This window comes from Lonchura striata, chromosome 5, assembly GCF_046129695.1.
Source record: "Lonchura striata isolate bLonStr1 chromosome 5, bLonStr1.mat, whole genome shotgun sequence".
Lineage (NCBI taxonomy): Eukaryota > Metazoa > Chordata > Aves > Passeriformes > Estrildidae > Lonchura > Lonchura striata.
Genome location: NC_134607.1, coordinates 19,131,435 through 19,152,239, shown reverse-complemented (window position 1 = coordinate 19,152,239; position 20,805 = coordinate 19,131,435). Strand labels below are relative to the sequence as shown.

General features: G+C 36.6%; 1 protein-coding gene across 2 annotated transcripts in view; it reads left to right on the top strand.

The window, feature by feature from the left end:
- The window catches only part of GNPTAB (N-acetylglucosamine-1-phosphate transferase subunits alpha and beta), a 37,917-nt gene extending 18,876 nt beyond the window's left edge, over window positions 1–19,041 (top strand). For both annotated transcript variants that reach the window (XM_021536422.3, XM_021536412.3), the window contains exons 9-21: window positions 1,562–1,741; window positions 2,682–2,852; window positions 4,516–4,639; window positions 5,354–5,557; window positions 6,443–7,551; window positions 8,553–8,752; window positions 9,017–9,236; window positions 10,268–10,381; window positions 11,108–11,193; window positions 12,064–12,162; window positions 14,973–15,140; window positions 16,644–16,734; window positions 17,850–19,041. In XM_021536422.3, coding sequence (XP_021392097.2) covers window positions 1,562–1,741; window positions 2,682–2,852; window positions 4,516–4,639; window positions 5,354–5,557; window positions 6,443–7,551; window positions 8,553–8,752; window positions 9,017–9,236; window positions 10,268–10,381; window positions 11,108–11,193; window positions 12,064–12,162; window positions 14,973–15,140; window positions 16,644–16,734; window positions 17,850–17,927 — 2,844 coding nt within the window. In that variant the 3' untranslated portion in view covers window positions 17,928–19,041. The remainder of the gene's footprint in view (window positions 1–1,561; window positions 1,742–2,681; window positions 2,853–4,515; window positions 4,640–5,353; window positions 5,558–6,442; window positions 7,552–8,552; window positions 8,753–9,016; window positions 9,237–10,267; window positions 10,382–11,107; window positions 11,194–12,063; window positions 12,163–14,972; window positions 15,141–16,643; window positions 16,735–17,849) is intronic.
- The last annotated feature ends 1,764 nt before the right edge of the window (window positions 19,042–20,805 follow it).

The window sequence follows — 20,805 nt, the reverse complement described above, 5'->3', positions numbered from 1 at the left end:
TCAAATATTTATTAGCTTGTAAGAAGACATCACAAGAACACTGTCCAGTTCTCAAATCAATTAGAAGGAAGGATCAAACAGTGTGATACTTAATTTAAATTTCCCTGTTCTCTACTAAGTGAAAAATGTTGCCCTCTGCACACATATTCTGATAAAGCTGTGTGTAGTTAAGTCCTGAAAGGCTTAACTGATCCTGACTGGCAGATAAGCAGGCTGCTTCTGTGAGGAAATGGAGGGTTTTTTTAACAAACATAATTGTCTCATTCCCAATATATTTCTTAAACATTTTTTACTTTGGAGCATCATTTATGCTGAGCAAATGCTAATGGCTTCTCTTTCAAAAATTTTGAAGTCCTGAAATACAGATGTCAGTAAGGAAAAGGGGGTTTACTTTAAATGCTTTTGATACAATGAAGGATATTTGGTTTAAGAACAGGAAATTAAATAACAAAGTGTCTGTTTCAAGATAAGATATTCTGTAATATGTCTTTGGGTTTTTCTTCCTTCTGGAATTTAATTTTTAATGGTAAATATCAAATGGCATGGTTAGTGTGCCCACTCCTGAAAAGCTTGCAGTCTGTCTTCATATCCTGTGATGGGACTTTAGGGGAATTTTTCCTGGTTAATACCAGCCCTGAGCTTCAACTTCATATTTCCCCATGTTGAAATTACAGTTTATTTTGTGAATGGGTACCTAGCCAATGGCTACTGGTGCTGCTAAAAAGTTTTCAGTTGTTATTCTTTTGCAAATGTGAAAGCTGTGTTACTGTATATATTAGTAAACTTACGTACAGTGTGTACAATCTGCAGTGAAAATGGCAATTATTAAACATTCAACTATTTTCTTGAGTTTTGTGTTTCATCTGGACTTTAGAAAAGTTCCTTTTAGGCAACCTTACTTGTTGGCTTTAGGAGAGGTCATTAAGTTCTTATGAATGTGAAAAGAAACATGTTCCAGTGTCCTAAACCTAATTTTGTTACTTGACTGATAAGTTTATTACTAAAATGTTTTCTATTTAATAAAAATATACAGAAACATTTAGCTATTTGGTTAAATTATTTAGGCTAAGTTCTGTTCATTTTCTCCTGCTTAAATTCTTTAAAATAATAGAGCAGGGGACAATTGAAGAGCAGCTACATCATGACACTTCCCGTATATCTATATTAGGTGACATTTATATCACCTAATATCATTAGATCATGATGCAATGTACTTGAAACTGGATTTCAGAAAGGTGGCGTTACTGGTTTGAAATGCAGGAAGGGGTGTTTTTTCTGCTTCATTCTCCAAGAATTTCTTTCAGCATGGTCAGCAGACATCCTAATTATACCAGGTGTTCAGCCAGTTATGTCAGAACACTGTATTGTTTGCCTTGATAATTTGGAAGAATATGATTATTTATAAGAATAATGGTTATTATCAACATGCTTTTTATTTCTGAATTTTTAAGTCCTGAAGTGCTTATGCACCCACATGCCAAAACACTCTGTCCTTACCTAGCTGGATCAGAACTTTAGTGTCCTATTAAAAATCTAAGAAAAGATTTTTTTCTTTCTGTAGTCCAAGCAGGATGAAGATGTTTCTGCCAGCCGCTTCGAGGACAACGAAGAACTGCGGTACTCGTTGCGATCAATAGAGAGACACGCTCCTTGGGTACGGCACATTTTCATTGTCACCAATGGGCAGATTCCTTCCTGGCTTAACCTGGATAATCCTCGGATAACTATAGTGACACATCAGGTAAAATTCCACTGTGAAAGGGCCATCAAAGATAGCCTGTTTGATTTGAAATGCAGTTATCCTCTTGCAGCAAAAGGCTGCATTTGTTTGGAAGAAGTGGCAACCTCTTCTCTTGCTCACCCCAGGTTTTATCATGTATGTCTTTATATTTGGGCTAAACAGAATATATATATCAAGCCTGTTAGTACAATCTTCCAAATATTGAGGCTTCAGCTAACATGCACCCATGTCTAATTTCCTTATAGAGTCTATATATAAAAACCTGGGGAGAAGAAAATGTAATCTGAATGTATAAGCAGTCTCTCAAAACCATTAATAACCTAATAGACTTGTGTTGAGGATGGATTACAATTACTGTGACTAAGAAGATCGCTACAAAAAAAGTAGCTATGCATCTCAAAAGCTTATTTAAAAAGAGAAAAGGAATCCTTCAAGCTTCCTGAATAACTGAAACCAAATTGTCTGGTTATTACAAGATGAGTAATTTTGGTATCTGGACATGCCATAGGAATTCTGCACAACCGAAGTGCGAAGGAGATACTTACTCAGCTTCTGCTGACTGCTGGTGAAGTAACTTGAAAAAGATGGACAGTCCTGACTTTTTGAATGCTGCAACAGATTCAGTTTGCTAGAAATTTTGTGCAGCCTCAAATTAATGAGAATTATAAATGTGTACTCTGAGCCTGGTCCAGTACTCACTGAAAGAGGAGTGTGTGAAAGTTTGTGACTTTGTGAGCAATCGCGTTTCTTAGTTAAGCAGAAGAACTGAAAATGGTTTTGTGTGGGGAAAGAGATACTCAAGTCTTTTTTTTTTTTCTTTAATGTCTTTTTTCTTTTGTATCTATCTTCATTCTTGATAATTTTTTTAAATAGATAAGTGTCAAGTATTTGTATGCCTGACTGAAACAGTTTTTGGTTGTTGGGGGTTTTCTTGTTTTAGGAAATATTTCAAAATGTGAGTCACTTGCCTACCTTCAGTTCACCAGCTATTGAAAGTCATATTCATCGTATCAGTGGCCTTTCTCAGAAGTTTATTTATCTCAATGATGATGTTATGTTTGGGAAGGATGTTTGGCCTGATGATTTTTACAGTCACTCAAAAGGTCAAAAGGTAAGCCATTATGAAAAGCTTATTTAGCAGAAGTAGAACTTTTTTATTCTAATGATAAAAGTCAAAGGAATGCTACTTTGAAAGGGAGAGCACTAACTCCCCCTTTTAACTAGAGAACTGTTGGCTAAGGTTCAGAGTGTAGAAGACTCTTCTCTGTATTTTTATGTTTCTTGTTTGCTTCTACATTTGGGTGGTTATAATGGTTCCTCTCTCAGGATTCACTTTAGTTTCAGAGTTATTCTCTAATTCTCCTGCTTCCTGTTGAAGCACTGGTAAGACTGATGTGGTGTTTGGCAGTTGCTAGTCTTCCTTCCTTGCAATTTTGTTTTGTGGGAAATACTCAAACAAGAATTGACTTTCCTGTGGAAGTACTGAGGTTAGATGACATTTGAAGTGGTTGTAATATTAACGTTTACTGTTAATTGCCTCTGTTCAGACACCCATAGTAGCTTTACCCAATTTGTAAATAATCATATATATATATATATATATATATATATATATATATATATATATATATACACACATACATATATATACACACACTATATATGTATAATTGTTTGCTAAAATACTAGATGTTGTTCCACGTTTATTACTGTAAAGTAATTTAGTCATTCAACAAACCCATTATCAACAACTGGGGTTTAAGGAATGAAAGCATGCTGAGGAAACATTAGCAATAGTTATGCATAAGCACTCTGCCTGCCAGCAGGGTTTTCATCCATTAGCTTGATCTGCAAGAGTGACATGGAGGAAAAAAAAGATTTATGTATTATTATTTCTATTAAAGCGGTGGGTACACAAGGCCAATGAATTAAACATTTTATGCAGGCAGATGCGCACACTTGCATACACATACAGAAGGGTTGAGCAAAATTAGTTTAAGCTACATTAAAATAATTGTACCTGGAGATGTTAAAGAGGCTCTTAGTTTAAATCTCTAAGGATAGAGGCATATAACTGCAAAACCATATTGTTTCAGCATTTGTATTGTTTTTTAGTTATTCATCCCAGCTATGATGATGAAGTCAGCTTAGGTGCAGTGTTGTTTGTGATAACCTGATCAGCAAGTGTTGCTGTAGGAAATATGCTGCTAAAATCTTGAAACAATAAAGTAAAGGAAAATGTGTGGGGTTTTTAATGCCTCCTCCTTTGAAAGAACAAACATGCACACTTTTTATCCTGCCAATTCTTAGGATTATTTAAGTCATAGAGGATGAGATGCTTCAAGGGATTATGTTCAATGTGTGCTGCTTATCTCATGACTGCTTAGTAATGAAGAAACATTTTGAGTCAGGAGAACAAGTGAACTGCAGCACTATTTAAGAGTTTAAGTTCACCCTTCCTATCTGACAAAAGAGAAGATATTAGTTTTCATTGGAACATGGTTTGCAGTAGTAGATTTGGGAAGTTCTACTTTCCATTTCTGGCTGTTGTGGCTTTGCTGTATGGCCTTGGGAACTCTTCAGTTCTTCCCTCCCTTTGAAAGGGATAACATTTATTTCACAGACAATGGGGTTTAAATTCTATTTGTAAAGTTCTGTGAAATCTTAAGGCACTGTACACAGGGAGACATTATTGTAAGTCTCCATATTCAAAGAAACGAGCTCAGTTGACTTCTATTTGCCAGTCCTTCTCTCAGAATTTAATGTTGTTCCAGGTGTACTTGACGTGGCCTGTGCCAAACTGTGCTGAGGGATGTCCTGGCTCATGGATTAAAGATGGTTACTGTGATAAAGCCTGTAATAACTCAGCATGTGATTGGGATGGAGGTGATTGCATTGGTAAGACAGCAATGTTGAATTTAGGAAAAGTGAGCTGTTTGTTTTTCCTTACAGGAATAATTCTTTAATTTGTCTTTTTCATATAACTACAGTATTTGCCTCCTTTAATAATAAAAAAGTTGACTTCTAGAGTAAAACCTTATTTCTTATAGACTACAATTTTTTAAGGAAAATGACAGGAAATAATAGGACATAGGATAATCTTTTGGTATCAAATTTGATTAGCTGAATGGAGATGTTTTGAAATTTAAATTATTATATATTAATACACAGTATTATATATTTAGACTCACAATCTATATAATGGATTGTGAAGCTACACTATTAGTTCCTAGATCAAATTTTCAGGACTGCAGTGTAATAAAATGAAGTGGTACTTCTGGATTGAAGAAGTGATAGATTTCTAGGAGACTGCAAAGTCAAGATGGCAAGCACAAGGAGTAGTAAATCAGTTTTCTGCCTGCCTTTTTGAAGTTAAGACAATATATGATACTTTGGATAACCTTTTCACTTGATTCCTAAGCTTCTACGCTGAGTGTAAAATCTATAGTATGCACAAACTCTCAGAAGTCTAGTTAGGATTTGCCCCTTTTTAATTTCATTGATTATTGTTTAGTCTTCAGTCTAGCTTTGACATGCTGGCCTTAATGTGCCTTTCTTCAATTATTTGAAATTCTTACTTCTGCTGAGTTTGTTTTTTTCTCTTTTCTCTAGGTAACAGTGGGGGCAATCGCTATGTTGCTGGTGGAGGTGCAGTTGGAGGTATTGGGAACGGCCCACCATGGCAGTTTGGAGCAGGAATAAGTGGTGTTTCATACTGTAACCAAGGCTGTGCTAATTCCTGGCTAGCAGACAAATTCTGTGACCAGGCCTGCAATGTCCTCTCATGTGGATTTGATGCTGGTGACTGTGGCCAGGGTATGTAAAATTGCTGATGAACTTCCTGTGCGGATTCTCTTGAATTGCCTGACCTTTCCTAGTTTGTCATTGCTCTCAGACTGGGCTAAGGTGTCCTGTACAAGCATCCTCATCTGACCAAGGATAGTTGAATTGATGATGCCTGCAGCAGTTAAGTTTCAAGAACCTCTCTAATGTTGACAGTATGAGTTCAAGTCTGGCCCTGGGCTCTTGCTAAAGGCTTCTTTCAGTCACAGGTGAACTTGTCTGAAGTTCATTTGCATATGAAAGATTAGCAAGAAGTGAACAAAGTAGTTTAAAGTGCTGTCTGATATATGCAGGAGAAGATTTTTCCTGTTTGGAAGAGCACCCTTGCATTTCAGCTGGGACTAATGTGTGCAGTGGGGTTTTGTTCATCTGGGAGGTGACAGATAATCTGTGTTCTGCTGTGGGAGGGAGAAATTCCTATCTGAAATTTTCTATTTCAAATCAAGATGCAGCACTGTAGCAGTGAACTCCAGCTGTTAACATTACTCTCCTAAAGTATGGTAAAAATATAATATGGGCAAGCTACTTATTACTGATACATAATTTTAAGTGACATGATAATAAGACACTTTAGGCTTTTCAGGTAGAGATTGAAAGAGTGATGAATTATACTGGTTTTTAGAATTAGCATGGGAGTGTCTGGTAGCTTTGTATATCTGAGTATGTTCTAGTCATCCATTACTGAAGTGAGCAAGAAGCTGGAAACTAGAGTAAGTGTTCTTTCACAAATGTGTCTCCCTGTTAATATAGTGTCTGTAGCTGGGCATATTGCTATTAAAAAAAGAGTGAAAGATAAATGTTATGCTGAAAATTGACAGAAATTTGTTTTGTTTCTTGTTTGGGATTTTTTTTTCCCAGATCACTTTGAAGAGATGTACAAGGTGATGCTTCAGCTTAATCAGACCTACTATGTTATTCCCAAAGGTGAATGTCTGCCCTACTTCAGTTTCAGTGAAATAGCCAAGAAAGGAATTGAGGGATCATACAGTGATAATCCAATTATCAGGCATGCTTCAGTTGCTAACAAATGGAAAACTATCCACCTAATCATGCATAGTGGCATGAACACAACTGTGATCTATTTTAACCTTACATTCCTAAATAAAAATGATGAAGAGTTTAAAATGCAAATAGCTGTTGAAGTGGATACTAGGGAGGAGCCAAAACAGAACACAACTTCCATGCAAAGATCTGACTCTGATTTTAAAAGTGTAACTTCAGTGCCAGAAGCTGAAATGATATTTGAGGATATTCCAGAAGAAAAACGTTTTCCAAGAGTCAGGAGACGTAGAAATGGCACAAAAGAGAGTGTACCTGAAGAGCTGATAATCCCATCAGTAAATGTGTCTCTTCTTCCTGAAGATGTCCAACTAGCACTGCAGAAACTGGACTTAAAACTACTAAATGGTGATGTAACTCAGAAAGGATATAACCTATCCAAGGCTGCTCTTCTGAGACCTTTCCACTTTTTAAGCACAGCAAAGAGTATTGTAGGCCTGGAAAAAAAGGGCATGCATGATCATTCAGAAGATCAGAAGAACCAGAGCAACTGGGAGAAGTCTTATAAAGATGTAAATGATGGCAAAATAAAAAGAGTAAAAGCAAAGGAAGAAGTTCCTTCGAGGCTTATGGGAGTGAAGGGGACTGTTGTGACAATGAGCACAAATAAAGATATTTACCAAGTACAGCCAAAAGCCACACTTCCCCCCCAGAGCATGGGGAAAAAAAATGAAACTCGAGAAAAAGTATTGAATGCACTCATATTAAAGGAAACACAGAAATCAAAACATACTGGGAATTTTGATCCTGGAGAAGGCAAACAGCGTATGGAAGGAATAAAAGAGCCTGAGCAGGTGGATGCAAATATGAAGGAGGGTCTAGTGGGAAGAAAATTGCAGTCTTATGCTGGAAGTTACCAAGGCTTTTTGCCATGGGAGAAAAAGAAATATTTCCAAGACCTTCTTGATGTGAGTATCTTAATGTTATTCCTTACCGGAATAGTTGCATCTTTCTGCATTTATTAGAATATTGTTAATGTGATTTATTAATTTGAAATTTGATTTGCTTTTGAGGCAAATGCTGGGAATTTTTTTTTAAAGATACTTTTACACATAAAATGTGCCTTGTTTATGGTCTGAACCTCTCTTAGCTAGGTAGTAAAAGTCAAATAACGATTTCTGTTCCATTTCTACTACCTTTTCTTGGTCAAATTAATTTTTTGGTCATTGTATGTTGTCACAGGGCTCTTGCTCAGACACATACAGCACTAGAACAGAAAGCTTAAATTTTGTTTAGATGGTGTTTATACATTTATGGATTTAGTTTGTGTTTAAAAAATACAGAAAATAGGTATAATGATAAATAATTAAATTCTAGAAGTTAAATTTAAAGCCTGAAAAGAAGCTCCTTATTTAGATTGTGTCAAGAAAATGTATAGGAAATTTCCTTTGCTTCCATCCAGAGAATTTTAGCAGTTTTGAAAAACTCTAGAAGAGAAGATACCATGCTTCAGTTGGTAGCAGCTGCTTTGCCCTATTTCACATAGAAAAGGGCTATGTTTTATAAAGACTTATCTCTGTTCATCTGAGATTGAATTTTGCCTGAAAAATCTTTATATCAAGTTTATCAAATATGGATGAATAATCTGCAAAAAAAGGCAAATGATGCCAAATAAGGCTCTAAGTATGTGTGAGGTGTCAGAGCACAATTATTAAGGAAGCCTTTTAAGGAGTAGTTTTCCTCAAAGCTTTAAGGAAAAGTTTATTTTATTTATTTTTATTTAAAATTTATTTAAATTTTATTATTTTTAAAGGAAGATCTAAGGAATATAAAATAATAATCTAAGGAATCTAAGATATTCTCTTTCTGTTTTCAGATGAGTTGGCTGGTGGCTGAAATGTCATGTTTGCTAGTGTTTTCTGACTTTTTCAGTAATGTAACCTAGATTTATGCTTGTCCTGCTCTTTAGGAAGAAGAATCATTACTCAAAGAAATGTCGTACTTTACTGAAGGTAAACATTTTGGAAGGCAGCTGAAAGATACATTTGCTGATTCCCTTCGATACGTAAATAAGCTGTTAAACAGCAAGTTTGGATTTACATCTCGTAAAGTCCCTGCTCACATGCCTCACATGATTGACCGTACTGTTATGCAAGAGCTCCAGGATATGTGAGTGTGGTTTTGCTTGGAATAATGTAAAGCTGTGGGAAATTCTACCTTTCTGTTGTTTTGCAGTAGCCATTTCCAGTGTGTTAATAGCTACTTGTTAAAATTATATTTTGGAAAAGAAAATAAGAAATTTACAACATTACAGTTGGGATACAATGAGATTTTTGAGGCACTTTCAAAATTCTGGATAAGAATTTATTTTTAGGTAAAGGAATGTTTTCTTCAGGAAATTAGGGTAATAAATGAATTTTCATTCTTATCTAGGTTTCCTGAGGAGTTTGACAAGACATCATTTCACAAAGTGCGTCACTCTGAAGATATGCAATTTGCTTTTTCATATTTCTACTATCTTATGAGTGCAGTTCAGCCACTGAACATTTCTCAGATCTTTGATGAGGTTGATACAGACCAGTCAGGCATCTTGTCTGACCGAGAGATTCGCACATTGGCCACAAGGATCCATGAACTACCATTAAGTTTGCAGGTACTTTTTCCTTACTGATTAACTTTTAAAACAGCTTCAAAGTCCGAAATGGTTAAAATAAAAGAAGTCAAATTTTTATCCTCCCTTGTAGCATCAGTAACATTTGACAATTTTAAAATATTACCTGGAAAATATAGCATTGTGTTCAACTTATTGTTTGTTTTTTCTGTGGAGTCTGTGATTAAACTGAGTTCTAGCACCTTCAGAAAAATGGCTCACTGCTGTCTGAGTTCAAGAAAACAGTGTGAGTTTGTCTGGAGTTCACTGCCAAGAGTTAGATCATGCTGTGCTTACTGTAGTTTCTGCACATAGTAAAAGATAGTACTTGCCCTGAGGAACTTGGCTTAAAAAAGAACGGAGAAAAAGGATAGCAAGGAAGTCATACTAGTAAATAGTGTGATAATATACAAAGACTCATGCTTCTGTTCTAGGAACCTCATAAACAGAGACATGGTTTTTGTAGGACTTGCGTTCTTAAACATACAGGTAGAGAACAAAGTGTGATATTTTTTCTTAACAGAGAGGCAATGACACAAACCAGTGAAACAATTTGTTTATGAAACAGGGCACAGAATCATTGGCATAGTTGGAACACAGCCCTGCTTTAGTTCATTCCTGGCCTGTACCTTAATCAGAAAATCTTCCTGTCCTTACAATAATGTACTCTTCTGTTTGTTTGCTTGATTTGGAATTTAATATGCTAGTGTTGATTTGGGAACTCTTTACTGTCCTGACATTAGTAGAAAAGGTGTGCTTTTAATTTTAAATGAAAATAACATTGTCATACCTTATCAGGTCCTAATTAAACTCTGTATTGAGCATTTGCTTTACCTTTTAGGGAGTCTCACTGACTTAGCAGTTACTGAAATGGGGTCTGTTGAATATTAAGTCTACTTCTGTGGACTGTAGCACGGAAGTTTGTTATGTTGATAACATTAAATACATTTGTGCACCTTGAATTTTTAGATCTATGTCAGTGCGAAAATCAGTAGGACTTTAAATAGATTTTTTTCCACCTTTCTTTCTGCTAGGATTTGACGGGTCTAGAACAAATGCTAATAAATTGCTCTAAGGCTCTCCCTGCCAACATCACTCAGATCCATGTTATTCCTCCAACTCAGGAAGCATATTATGATCCAAATCTGGTAAGATGCATTGATCTTAAAATATGCTTATTTTCATTCCTGAGTATGTCTTTACTTCAAAAGCTGGTTTGATTTCTAGAAGGAAAGTATTTACAAAAATCACTACTTTGTATGTACATGAAGTGAGTGCTACAAAATTAAAATTTTACAGGCTGCTTCCTAACTTACTAACCCTTAATTTTCTTTAAAAGCAGAGGAAAGCTGAGATTTAGGCTGTTATTATAATTGGGATTTAAAAAATCATCCTTGTTCAGAAAATTTACTGTTATGAACCGAAAAGACAGTAAGCCAAATACCTTTCTGACTAGAACTGTCTGATAAGTCTTTATCTGAATTATAACCCATGTATTCAAGAAACACCCTAAAATCCAAAACTCTCTGCTGTACAGAGATTGCCTGGCCAGTTTTACTGGTGGCCTTTATCAGAGGACTATTAGGCAGCTGTCAAGTTAGTTAGAATTTTTGAGTATTTTACTGAGAATGAAGTTGCAGTGGTTTTGCTGAAAAATGATTTGTAAAATAGGAAATTATGATGTTATGTACCAATATTGTTTTGTTTTTTCCCTCCATAGATGATAACTACTATGATAAAACTATTGCTTTTGATTCCAGGAGAGTAAAGTATGCAGGCCACTCTAGCTGTAATACAAGTTTTCTTACAAAGTACACTTTTAAAACACTCTGTGATTTTCAGTAACCTATAATCTAAACAGTGTTTTCTTCCAGCCTCCAGTAACCAAAAACCTAGTGACCAATTGCAAACCTGTAACTGACAGGATTCGTAAGGCTTACAAGGACAAAAACAAATACAGGTATGTTGTGGCAGTCCTGTGGAAAGAGATGCTTAGTGTTGTAAAGGCATAGGAGGAGGGACATATACACACGTAACCCAAGATTGCACGTCTAGCTAGCAAGTCTTAGCTCAACACCATTTTAACAGTGGAACTAAAGAAACATACTGTTGTTAACTTATGTGTATTTCATTGTGCAGAATGACGTGGGTTTTTTCATAGTTTGCTTAGTGGATTAAATAATTCCATGTTACTTGTGTCATCTTGGGCCATTTACTCATTTATATTGTACAACAGCAAGCCAGAGTATGTTTGGATGGCTAGAGAGTGAGTGAAGTTCAAGTGGCATACAAAGAAGTAAACAGTCTTCCTGTACCTAGAAGTTGCACATCTACTTCATCCTTCCTTCTACTAATGCTTAAAAAACCCACAAAAAGCATTTTAGTTTTAACTACCTTGTACCTTTCCTATGAGATGTAGGAGTGACAGTGGCATGAGCTTTGTAATTGCAGGAGAGTCTCTGGTGAGACTTGAAGAAGCCTTCAGGGTGCTTTCTTCTATTTAGATAAGTGAAGTGAAAAATATAAGTGTGTTACCTACAACTAGTAAGACTGTTTACCTGGAGTCAAATGTTTTTATTTTATATGCTTTCTCTTAGAATTCAGATCTATGATTGATAGGTGGCTACTAATGATTGATAGAGAAGTGTTCTGTGTAAGAGCATTAGCTGAAAAATTTAAATGTCTCAATAGAAAGTAAATGGCAAATTTTAATGAAGGTTGGCCAATCAGATTAGAAATGTTGCTCAATAATGTTAAATATGAGATTGATATTCATTGAGCCAAACTTTAGGCTGTTTTATTAATAAATAAATATTATTTCAACAATAAGGTTTGAAATCATGGGAGAAGAGGAAATTGCCTTCAAAATGATTCGCACAAATGTTTCTCACGTAGTTGGTCAGCTGGATGACATACGAAAAAATCCCAGGTATCCTGTTCTGTGATTTGTGTGAAGCTGTGAGATGGTTTTAATTTTCTGGTTTGAGTCTTTGAACTTTTTTTTTGTATTTAAAAGATAATTTATTATCATGTATTTCTAAACTGTGTGTTCCAGGGTAAGACAAATTTGAACCAAAAGTATTTCTGATTTTTTCTGTTTGACTGAAGCTGCCTCCTCCCTCTGTTATGCCAGGGGCTATCTCAATAATTTGTTACTTTTTTATTTATCTAAAATCTTCAAAAATTTAGAAACTTCAACTATTTTTGAAGCTTCCATTTTTGCTGTTCTAGAAGGCATACAGTTTATATTGCAGGCAATTTTATTTTAAAGGAAGAACTTTTTGACCTGCTTTATGCAGGTATTTTATGCTAGGAGTTAGGTATGGATTATTTTGTTACTAAATCAGTTTTGCATATTCATTGTGCTTTCAAGCTCTTTTACTACATGGAAAGAATCTTGCTTCTGTCTTCAGAAAACCAGAGTTTTCTGCCAGTTTAATGAGTTTGGCTGCAAGAAGAGGTCTGACAAGTGTCAAAAGGCAGAGCAAGGAGGAAAGTAGAACCAGGTACCTTGGGCCAGGGAAAGTGAAGCCTCCTCTTTTGGTCAGAGAAAGCTGTTGGGTGATCTCAGCTGCCTGTAAAGCTATAGCATGATTTGTATTTGTAGATAAAGAGTAGATTTATACTTTCCTCTCAACACTTTTGCTGGGTTATTTATTCAGAAAGCGGAAAGGTAGTCTTGAGGCATTTTACAGCTGAAGGTGGTTTGTATATATTGCTATTATTTCAAAGAGTGCCTTCTGGCCACATAACTCCTATTTTCCAGTAGCCACAATGATCCATTTTAAAAGAAAAGTAGGCAGTGCTCTAGCTCGTCCTGCTGCTTCCTTTTCCTTCTCTATTTCTTTGTCTGCTGGCTATGAGGGTTTTTTTTTCTTGTTAGGCTCAGAGAGGCCTGAGTAACGTAAGTTTCTCACCTTCAGTGTTCACAAAGTGAGGAGTCGATTACCTGGGCTCCATTCCTGTGAAGTACAGTGCAGTACTGTAGTCATATCTTGTTAACAAAGGAGATCTGGCACAGTTATGTAGGCATGCCATTCCTTCTCTTTGCCATGTTTTATTTGCATACAAACCAGTAATTATAACCAGTCTCCAAAAACAGGTTTTTAGTGCCTGTCTTGGAATGAACTGAAAGTCTCATTCACTTACTGATCTCCCAGGAATGTTTGGTTTGCACCCTTAAGGCAAAGTGAGCATTAATTGTCTAGGCATTATTTCTGGAATATCCAAAGGAATGTAATTTTTGGTTTCTTTGGGATGAATTTAAACAGTCTTTCTATTAGAAATGAGCTAATATCCTCATCAATCCTGTACTTTGCTGCGTGCAGCAACCTCTCAATCTGTAAGCTGTATCTCTATTCCATGAAGCTAAGCAGGAATATACACTCTAGGAATACAGCTACTGCATTCCTAGGACTAATGAGCTGCCAGTCCAAGGGATGAGGTCAGGGACAGTCCAGAGTTAACTCCCAAAATGCTTAGAGTGTAACCATGATTGCCATAACCAGCTGCTTTGCATAGCATTACTTGATACAGGAGATACAGCCTGCTCGTTTTTGGAGAGGCATATTTTTCCTTCTCAGATGTAGCAATTTGAATGCCTGGTTATGCCCTGCACATAATTGTCTAGAGCAAGGTTACCAATTATGCTAGATGCAGTGTATTACCAATTATGCCAGATGCAATGTGTTGCCATTCAGTGCTAATTCCCTGTGTGGGCTGATAGACAAGCTCCAGAGTTCTGCTTATTTCCAGATTCTTGTAGAAGTCTGAACTTTGCTCTTTGGGGGAGCACACCATACTATAGAGAATACAGCTGACCAGAACTGCTTATTTACAAAGGTTAGCAATGACAAGGCATATGTCATCAGATATGATTTCTGCCTCCGGGGAAAATATAGGCTCTTGTATCTCACAATATAAATAAAGCACATAACCTTGCCCAAATGTGGGAAGGGGAATTTTGTTGTCAAGCACCAGGTCAGAATGGCCAAGAGGACATAGCAGTTTAGCACACTAGCTGATGCTTTAGTGTCAGTTTTTTGCAGTAACTTAGTTCCATGTTTTTTATGTGAGAAGTAGCTCTCTGCAGGAGCCATTATTGGGAGTGTGCTTATTTAGTCACAGTGATTTCCATGTAAATTCTATGCAAATTGTTGTTTTTTTGTTTTTTTTTGGTTGGTTATACAGGTCCAGCTTTGAGTCTGTGACTTGACAGACTAATTTATATAATGTTCTCAGTAAACCAAAACCAAGCTTTGCCCTGTCTTATACTATACAATATAGTTTTAATGCTGATTTTCTATAAAGAATTCAGCATACACACTAAAATAGTAATAATTTAGTATGTTTCCCTCCTACAGTGAAGCTCACTTTGTTATTTAAGAGACTTTGCTCATGATAAATATAAAAATCCTTACCCAGATTTTAATGCTGTGTTCAATGGACTGTTCAATGGGATGGTGCACACTCTAGTGCCCGTTAGATGGCAGCATTATATAACTAGAAATGTGGCCTGTCACTGGATTCTTCTGAGGTTTTGACTTGCTGACAATCCTAGTGCTCTTAGAATTAAAATAAAATTAGTTTTAAATAATGCAACAATAAAAAACTCCTGTTTGGTTTAAAAATGATACGGTTTCAATTTTGTTTTAAAGGATTATGTTTATGTTATTTGTTTGGCAATACCTTTCCCATATTATCAAGGAAATATTCTAACAATTTCATCTTGTTTCCTAGAAAATTTGTTTGCCTAAATGACAATATTGATCACAATCATAAGGATGCGCAAACAGTGAAAGCAGTGCTTAGGGATTTTTATGAGTCGATGTTTCCCATCCCTTCCCAATTTGAACTGCCAAGAGAATATCGGAATCGTTTCCTTCACATGCATGAGCTCCAAGAATGGTATGTTCCACAAGTTCTTTTCAAGTTACTGTAGTGCAGTAATATATAATTACCTAAAATACTGCTAACAAGCTGATTTTCCTCCAGTATTGTCATGAAAGAGTTAACAGTGAAAATAGCGTGGTGAGATTTTAATGGACTAAAATATGAAGTCTGCAGAATTTGGGCTTTTCCAGTGCTTAAATGCTCATCAGTATTTTATCAATTGTTACTAACCTACTGCAAACAACAGTTGTTGGTTTGTTCTTTTGTTTGGTTTTTTAAAAAATAAAACAGGAATTCTAGCTTTCTTTAAATGTAAAAAAGCCCCAAACCATTGTTACATTTCTGACGTGATTTTTTTAATCCATCACATAGCAATAACCATCTAGATAAAAATCAGAAAAGATATGTGTGTCTCGTTTTTGTATAATATGTGAAATTTTTGTGAGTGTTTATCTCTTGCCATTTTATAAATAACAACTGAAGAAATTGGAGTAGTTGACAAGCAAAACGTTGACAGATACAGTGACAAAAATGACACAAGACTAATATAAGCAATCCTGTTGCTGATCAGCAAATCATGAGAAATAGCTGTTAATAAGAAAATAGAAAGCATTAGAAGAACTCTAGAAGGAATCAGGATTGTAGGCATAATTGTAGTGCTACAAGCCCTGCTGTACTAGTGGTGGAGGGAGCAGGGGCCGAACCCGTTTCAGCAGTTAGCTTTAGAAATTTGTGCTGGAGAAATAGACACAGTATTGGCTCCCTTTAAGAGATCCTCCATCAAGTCTTTTCGTAGCTTCAAAAAGACACTTTGTCTTGTTTGTAGCCCAAGATGATTCTACCAGGGTGCGTTAAGGCAGGCTAAAGTGCTAGTGGAAATCAAAGTATTTTCAGAATCGCAGGACAGCCCAGGTTGGCAGGGACCTTGAAAATTATCTGGCCCAACATTTAATGGGAAAAGGTACTTAGATGACACTATCACCTGCCAGCTCTCAAGTGTTCTGGCTACAGGTATATAACTGTAGCACATAAGGGAATTGCAGTTTGGTCAAAAAGGAGATAGTGTGACTGCAAAACCACAGCTGCCACAAGTAGGTGTGGCACTTGGGGATGTAGTTTAGGTGTGGACTTGGCAGTGTTAGCTTAACAGTTAGACTTGGTCTTTGAGGGAATTTCTAACTTAAGATCCTATGATCTAGCACCCTGAGCAGTCATATCTTGGAAACTTCCAGTGGTGCAGACTCTATCCAGCCTCTGGGGAGACTGCTCTGGAAATTACTGTTTTGACTGTAAAAAAGATTTCCTTATATCAAGATGAAGCCTCTCCCAGTCCAACTTGTAGCTGTTGTCCCTTGTCCTCTCTATGTGGCTCTTTGTGAAGAGAGAGCCTGTGTCCTCATTTTAGTCACCCTTTAAGAACTGAAAAAAACTTTCTTTGTATGTTTTATGGAAACTCTTTAAATATTTGAATTTATGGTATATGAAGCTGTTTTTCTGTTTCCTTCTTTCTTTGTCCAGGAGGGCATATAGAGACAAGCTCAAATTCTGGACCCACTGTGTTCTAATAACACTTATTCTATTTACAGTCGTCTCATTTTTTGCTGAACAGGTAAAGTTAATGTCTTATCAAATATATATAACACTTAACAGATTATGGAATCTTCAGGATAACATTGGATGGATTTTTAAAATAGGTTTTGAAGAGTAGCTAGGATTTTCCCTTCTTAAAAGAAGTAAAGATGTTACATGACTCATGATTAGGTTGCTTTAATTTTTAAGTCACCATGTTGAGCTTCTTTGAAAATAGAGTTATATGGGGAGGAGGAGAGTGGCACCTTCTCAGGTGTCTTGTGACAGTGAAGCCATCAGCACTGTGCTAAATTTTTGAAACTCTTGGTCTGTTAACATGGATATTGTAGAAGTGTATAGTAAGTTAAGAGGAAGGAAAATGAGTGCAGAAGGGGATCTTAAGTTACTTAAAGGCCTTATCAAAATCTCTTCCATAAGTAAATTGCAAAGGCTCCTACTGAATTCAAAAGGTTTTGAATCTGACTCAACAGAAAAAAACCTTTGACTTCTGCAAGCTTAAAATGGCTTTCTTGAACATGATTAGTCCTGCTAAACTCAGAGGGAGTCAATGGAACAAATCATATGGGTAATTCTTTGCAGGTTGGGGCCTTAAGTTACACTTTCCGTGGTCTGATGAAGAGGGTGTAATTCTTGAAAGGTTGGCTTTTGATTATTATTTTTTCCCACCTGTGACTTTTGCATGACTCTATCCCTCGATTTTCAGCCTTTTATATATATATTAGAAAACTCCATTAGCAATTTGGTTTTGGAAGGGGATACTCAACTCAGTTGTACAGTTAGGAATCTAAGTACCATTTTAAGATGTCAGCTTTGTGCTGATCTTTTAAAAATAGAATGTAGCCTGGTGTTAATTTAAATACATAAATTACCTTTAAGATAATCAGAATAAAGAGATGGTGTATTTTTTCACTTTCTGCTTGTATTCTGATTATTGAGAAGTCTAGTGGAAATGTGCACATCTAATAGATGAATTGGAGTAAAAAATGACTTTCTGGCATAATCTGAAAAAAAAGTTCAGTACTGAGTATTTACCATGGGTGGTACAGATTTGATAGTCTGTAGGATGACAACCTGACCAGCTGTGGACCTTTAGTCCAGCAGAGAACTACATATTGTATTTTTTTCTCTCCTCAGCTAATTGCACTTAAACGAAAGATTTTTCCAAGGAGAAGGATCCAAAAAGAAGTTGGTCATGAACGAATCAAAGTGTAGAAGAGCTTTATTTTGGAGATCAGTCTACCTCAAACTGTGATTAAGCATTTTAAATGTCTCTTTCATAAGTGTCTTTTCTGGTTTGCTGTTTAACTACATTGATATGAAGAAAAAAAATCATGCACCTACATTCAAATCTCTGCAGTACTCTTCATGATATAAAAGCTGCTGGAGCTGTGACAATGCAAAATAACAACAAAAGATAATTGCAGGACACCTGTACATAGGCAGTTTTCAACAGATCTTACTTTACAACTCTTAGTTCATGGCCATGTTATCCTTTTTTATAAAAAGGGTTACCTAAATAAATGTAACTGCATTTATTGCAGTGGATGTTGCCAACTAGATAAAATGTTGGAAGGAAAAGTTGTTTGGGATCAGCGTAAGAAGTCCTTGATCTTGCATTCCAAAGCATTTTGCAAATTTCTGTCATTGCTGCTTTTTTAGCCCTCCAGGGAAAATTGAGAATTATGTAACTTGTCATTTAAATTTAGAATACATTTATAGATGTTGACATTCTTTAAAGCACAGTGACAATTCATCTCTCTATTTGTAGTGTATAATTGGGATTTGAAAGAAAGGTATGCTACTAAAAAATTACACAGTAACAACATCTAATGGTTTATTTCAAAGATGTTTTATATGTGGTGTATTATAGTCCAAAGAATACAGAAAGAAATGGTGTTATTTCCTGGCTTGATTACAGAGGATTGTAATCAAAGGAAAATGATAAAGTTAGAATATTTTACAAGCATTGTAAATCAAAAAGCAAAAGTGCCTCTGTATGAATGGGTAACAAACAAAATAGAAAAGTATGGGGAGCAGTGTTTCACTTCATAAAACAATATTTGTACTGACATACAATGCTGTGGTGTTTTTAAATTTCACAGGATTTGGCCCTGTATTTTGCTGAGATATGGGAATAGTGTGGTTTTATGTGGGAAAGGGTACTGAATCTTTTCAAGCATAAAATTTTGATGGTGTATCTTCACTTAATTGTATTAGCAGTATTCAAAAAGCATTAATTTTTGTAATCGGATGATGTACAAAATGTATGTGCATATGTATTGTAAGATACTTGGCTTGCTTTGGAGTTAACTAAAATGTGATGAAAGTTTCGTCTGCTGTTTCTGTTTCAAAGCCAACCAAAGCTCACACAATTTCGTAAATTAGCCAGGAATCTATATGAGTCTTTACGCCAAAAGTTCTTATATTTTCTGTAAAAAACCTTGCAGCTTTAATGATTTAATAGTAATTTGAAGCACGGCTCCGTTCTCAAAGCGGGATGAAACTTTCGAGGATGCGCAGGCGGTGCCCGGCCCCGCTCCTGAGGGCGGCGGCGCCGCGCCCGTTCCCGCCCTTTCCCGGCAGCGGGAGCGCCGTGAGGGCGGCAGCGGGACCGGGACCGCCGGCCGGGGCTCTGGTGCGGGCAGGGCCGGGGCTCTGGTGCGGGCGGGGCCGGGGCTCTGGTGCGGGCGGGACCGGGGCTCTGCTGCGGGGCCGGTGCGGGCAGCGCCGTCCCTGCCCCGGCGCGTCCCCTCAGGCTGAGCGGCCAAGGCTCCCTTGCTGCTCTGAGGTGCGTCCCCGCAGTGAAAAGCCCCGCACAGGAAATTCACACAAGCACCGGTTTTGTTTAGTGTCTTTTCGGGGCAGGGCGGAAACAAAGAGGTGAGTTTTTCTAAAAGTCGCCGTTAAAATACGCAGCTGTGGATTGAAGACGCTCAGATCGGCTAAAACACGGTAGATCGGTACCTGCACGGGATGGGTGGGGGCTGCTTGGGCTTGTGAGGTGGCAGGATTGTTTTACACCTGGCTGAGGGGGACTGACAAGTTCTACTTTGTAAACTGAGTTTTAGCACGAAGGAAAGTGTATGTCAGATAAAATAGATGCTTGCAGTTCAAAATTAAAGTGTCTTAGCAGCACAGGGACAGGCACAGCCAGACACTATGGACCAGCACTCTCCTCCTTTACATCGTCCTCAACAGGCAGTAGTCAAAAAGCAGATTAAGTCTTAGCATTTTTCTCTCATTTGAGGATAATTCTAATGCAAAGGCTTTTGATTTTCCAGTCAGTTAAGACACTTGTTTTTCAAGACACTTGTAAAATCTAAAATTCTACATACTATGAAGAGAAACATCAACCTCAGGAAAAGCTCGGTATTAAAAAGTACTCTTTCCTTAGCATAGCGTGGCTATGTTTGTACAGACCCACGGAATTTGGAATTAAAAAACATTTTCACAGCTATTGACAAATAACAAAAAAAAACCCAACAACCAAAACATAAATAGTAAACTGAGGTGTGAGAGTTGATAATATTGGGGGGACCTCACAGTCCTTGAAATTAAAAAGATCTTTAATGGAGTTCTCCATTTCCATGTGTGAACTTAATTTTTAGTTCTGTCTCTGCCCTGGCTAGTGGAAAACCTATTGCTATTTTTAGCAGTGTTGGATTGTGTCTAGAATGAGAGGTTTACTAAAGTAAATAAATGAATAATTTTTTAAAGAGTAGTCTATCTGTATAATGTTTGCCAGTGTAGAAATGGCATTACTTATGTTACAGAATGCAGAGGTATAATAGCTATAAAGAAAGATAAATCGGAACCTGGAAGTTGCTCAGGACTTTAAAAAATGGCATAAGCATATTTATATTTACAGTAAGCATATGTATACTTTACAGTGTGGGATGTCTTGTAGAATCACATTGTTCTCTGTGATTTAGCATTTCTCTTTTTTGGACAACTATTGGCATAGCTTTTGGGGAATGCCGTGCTGGACATGACAAAATGTGTAATAAACCTTATGGAAGCTAAGCTGGCAGACATCTTAATAAAACAGATTATTTGTATTGTTTTTTTCCAGCAGAATTAAGTACGTTCC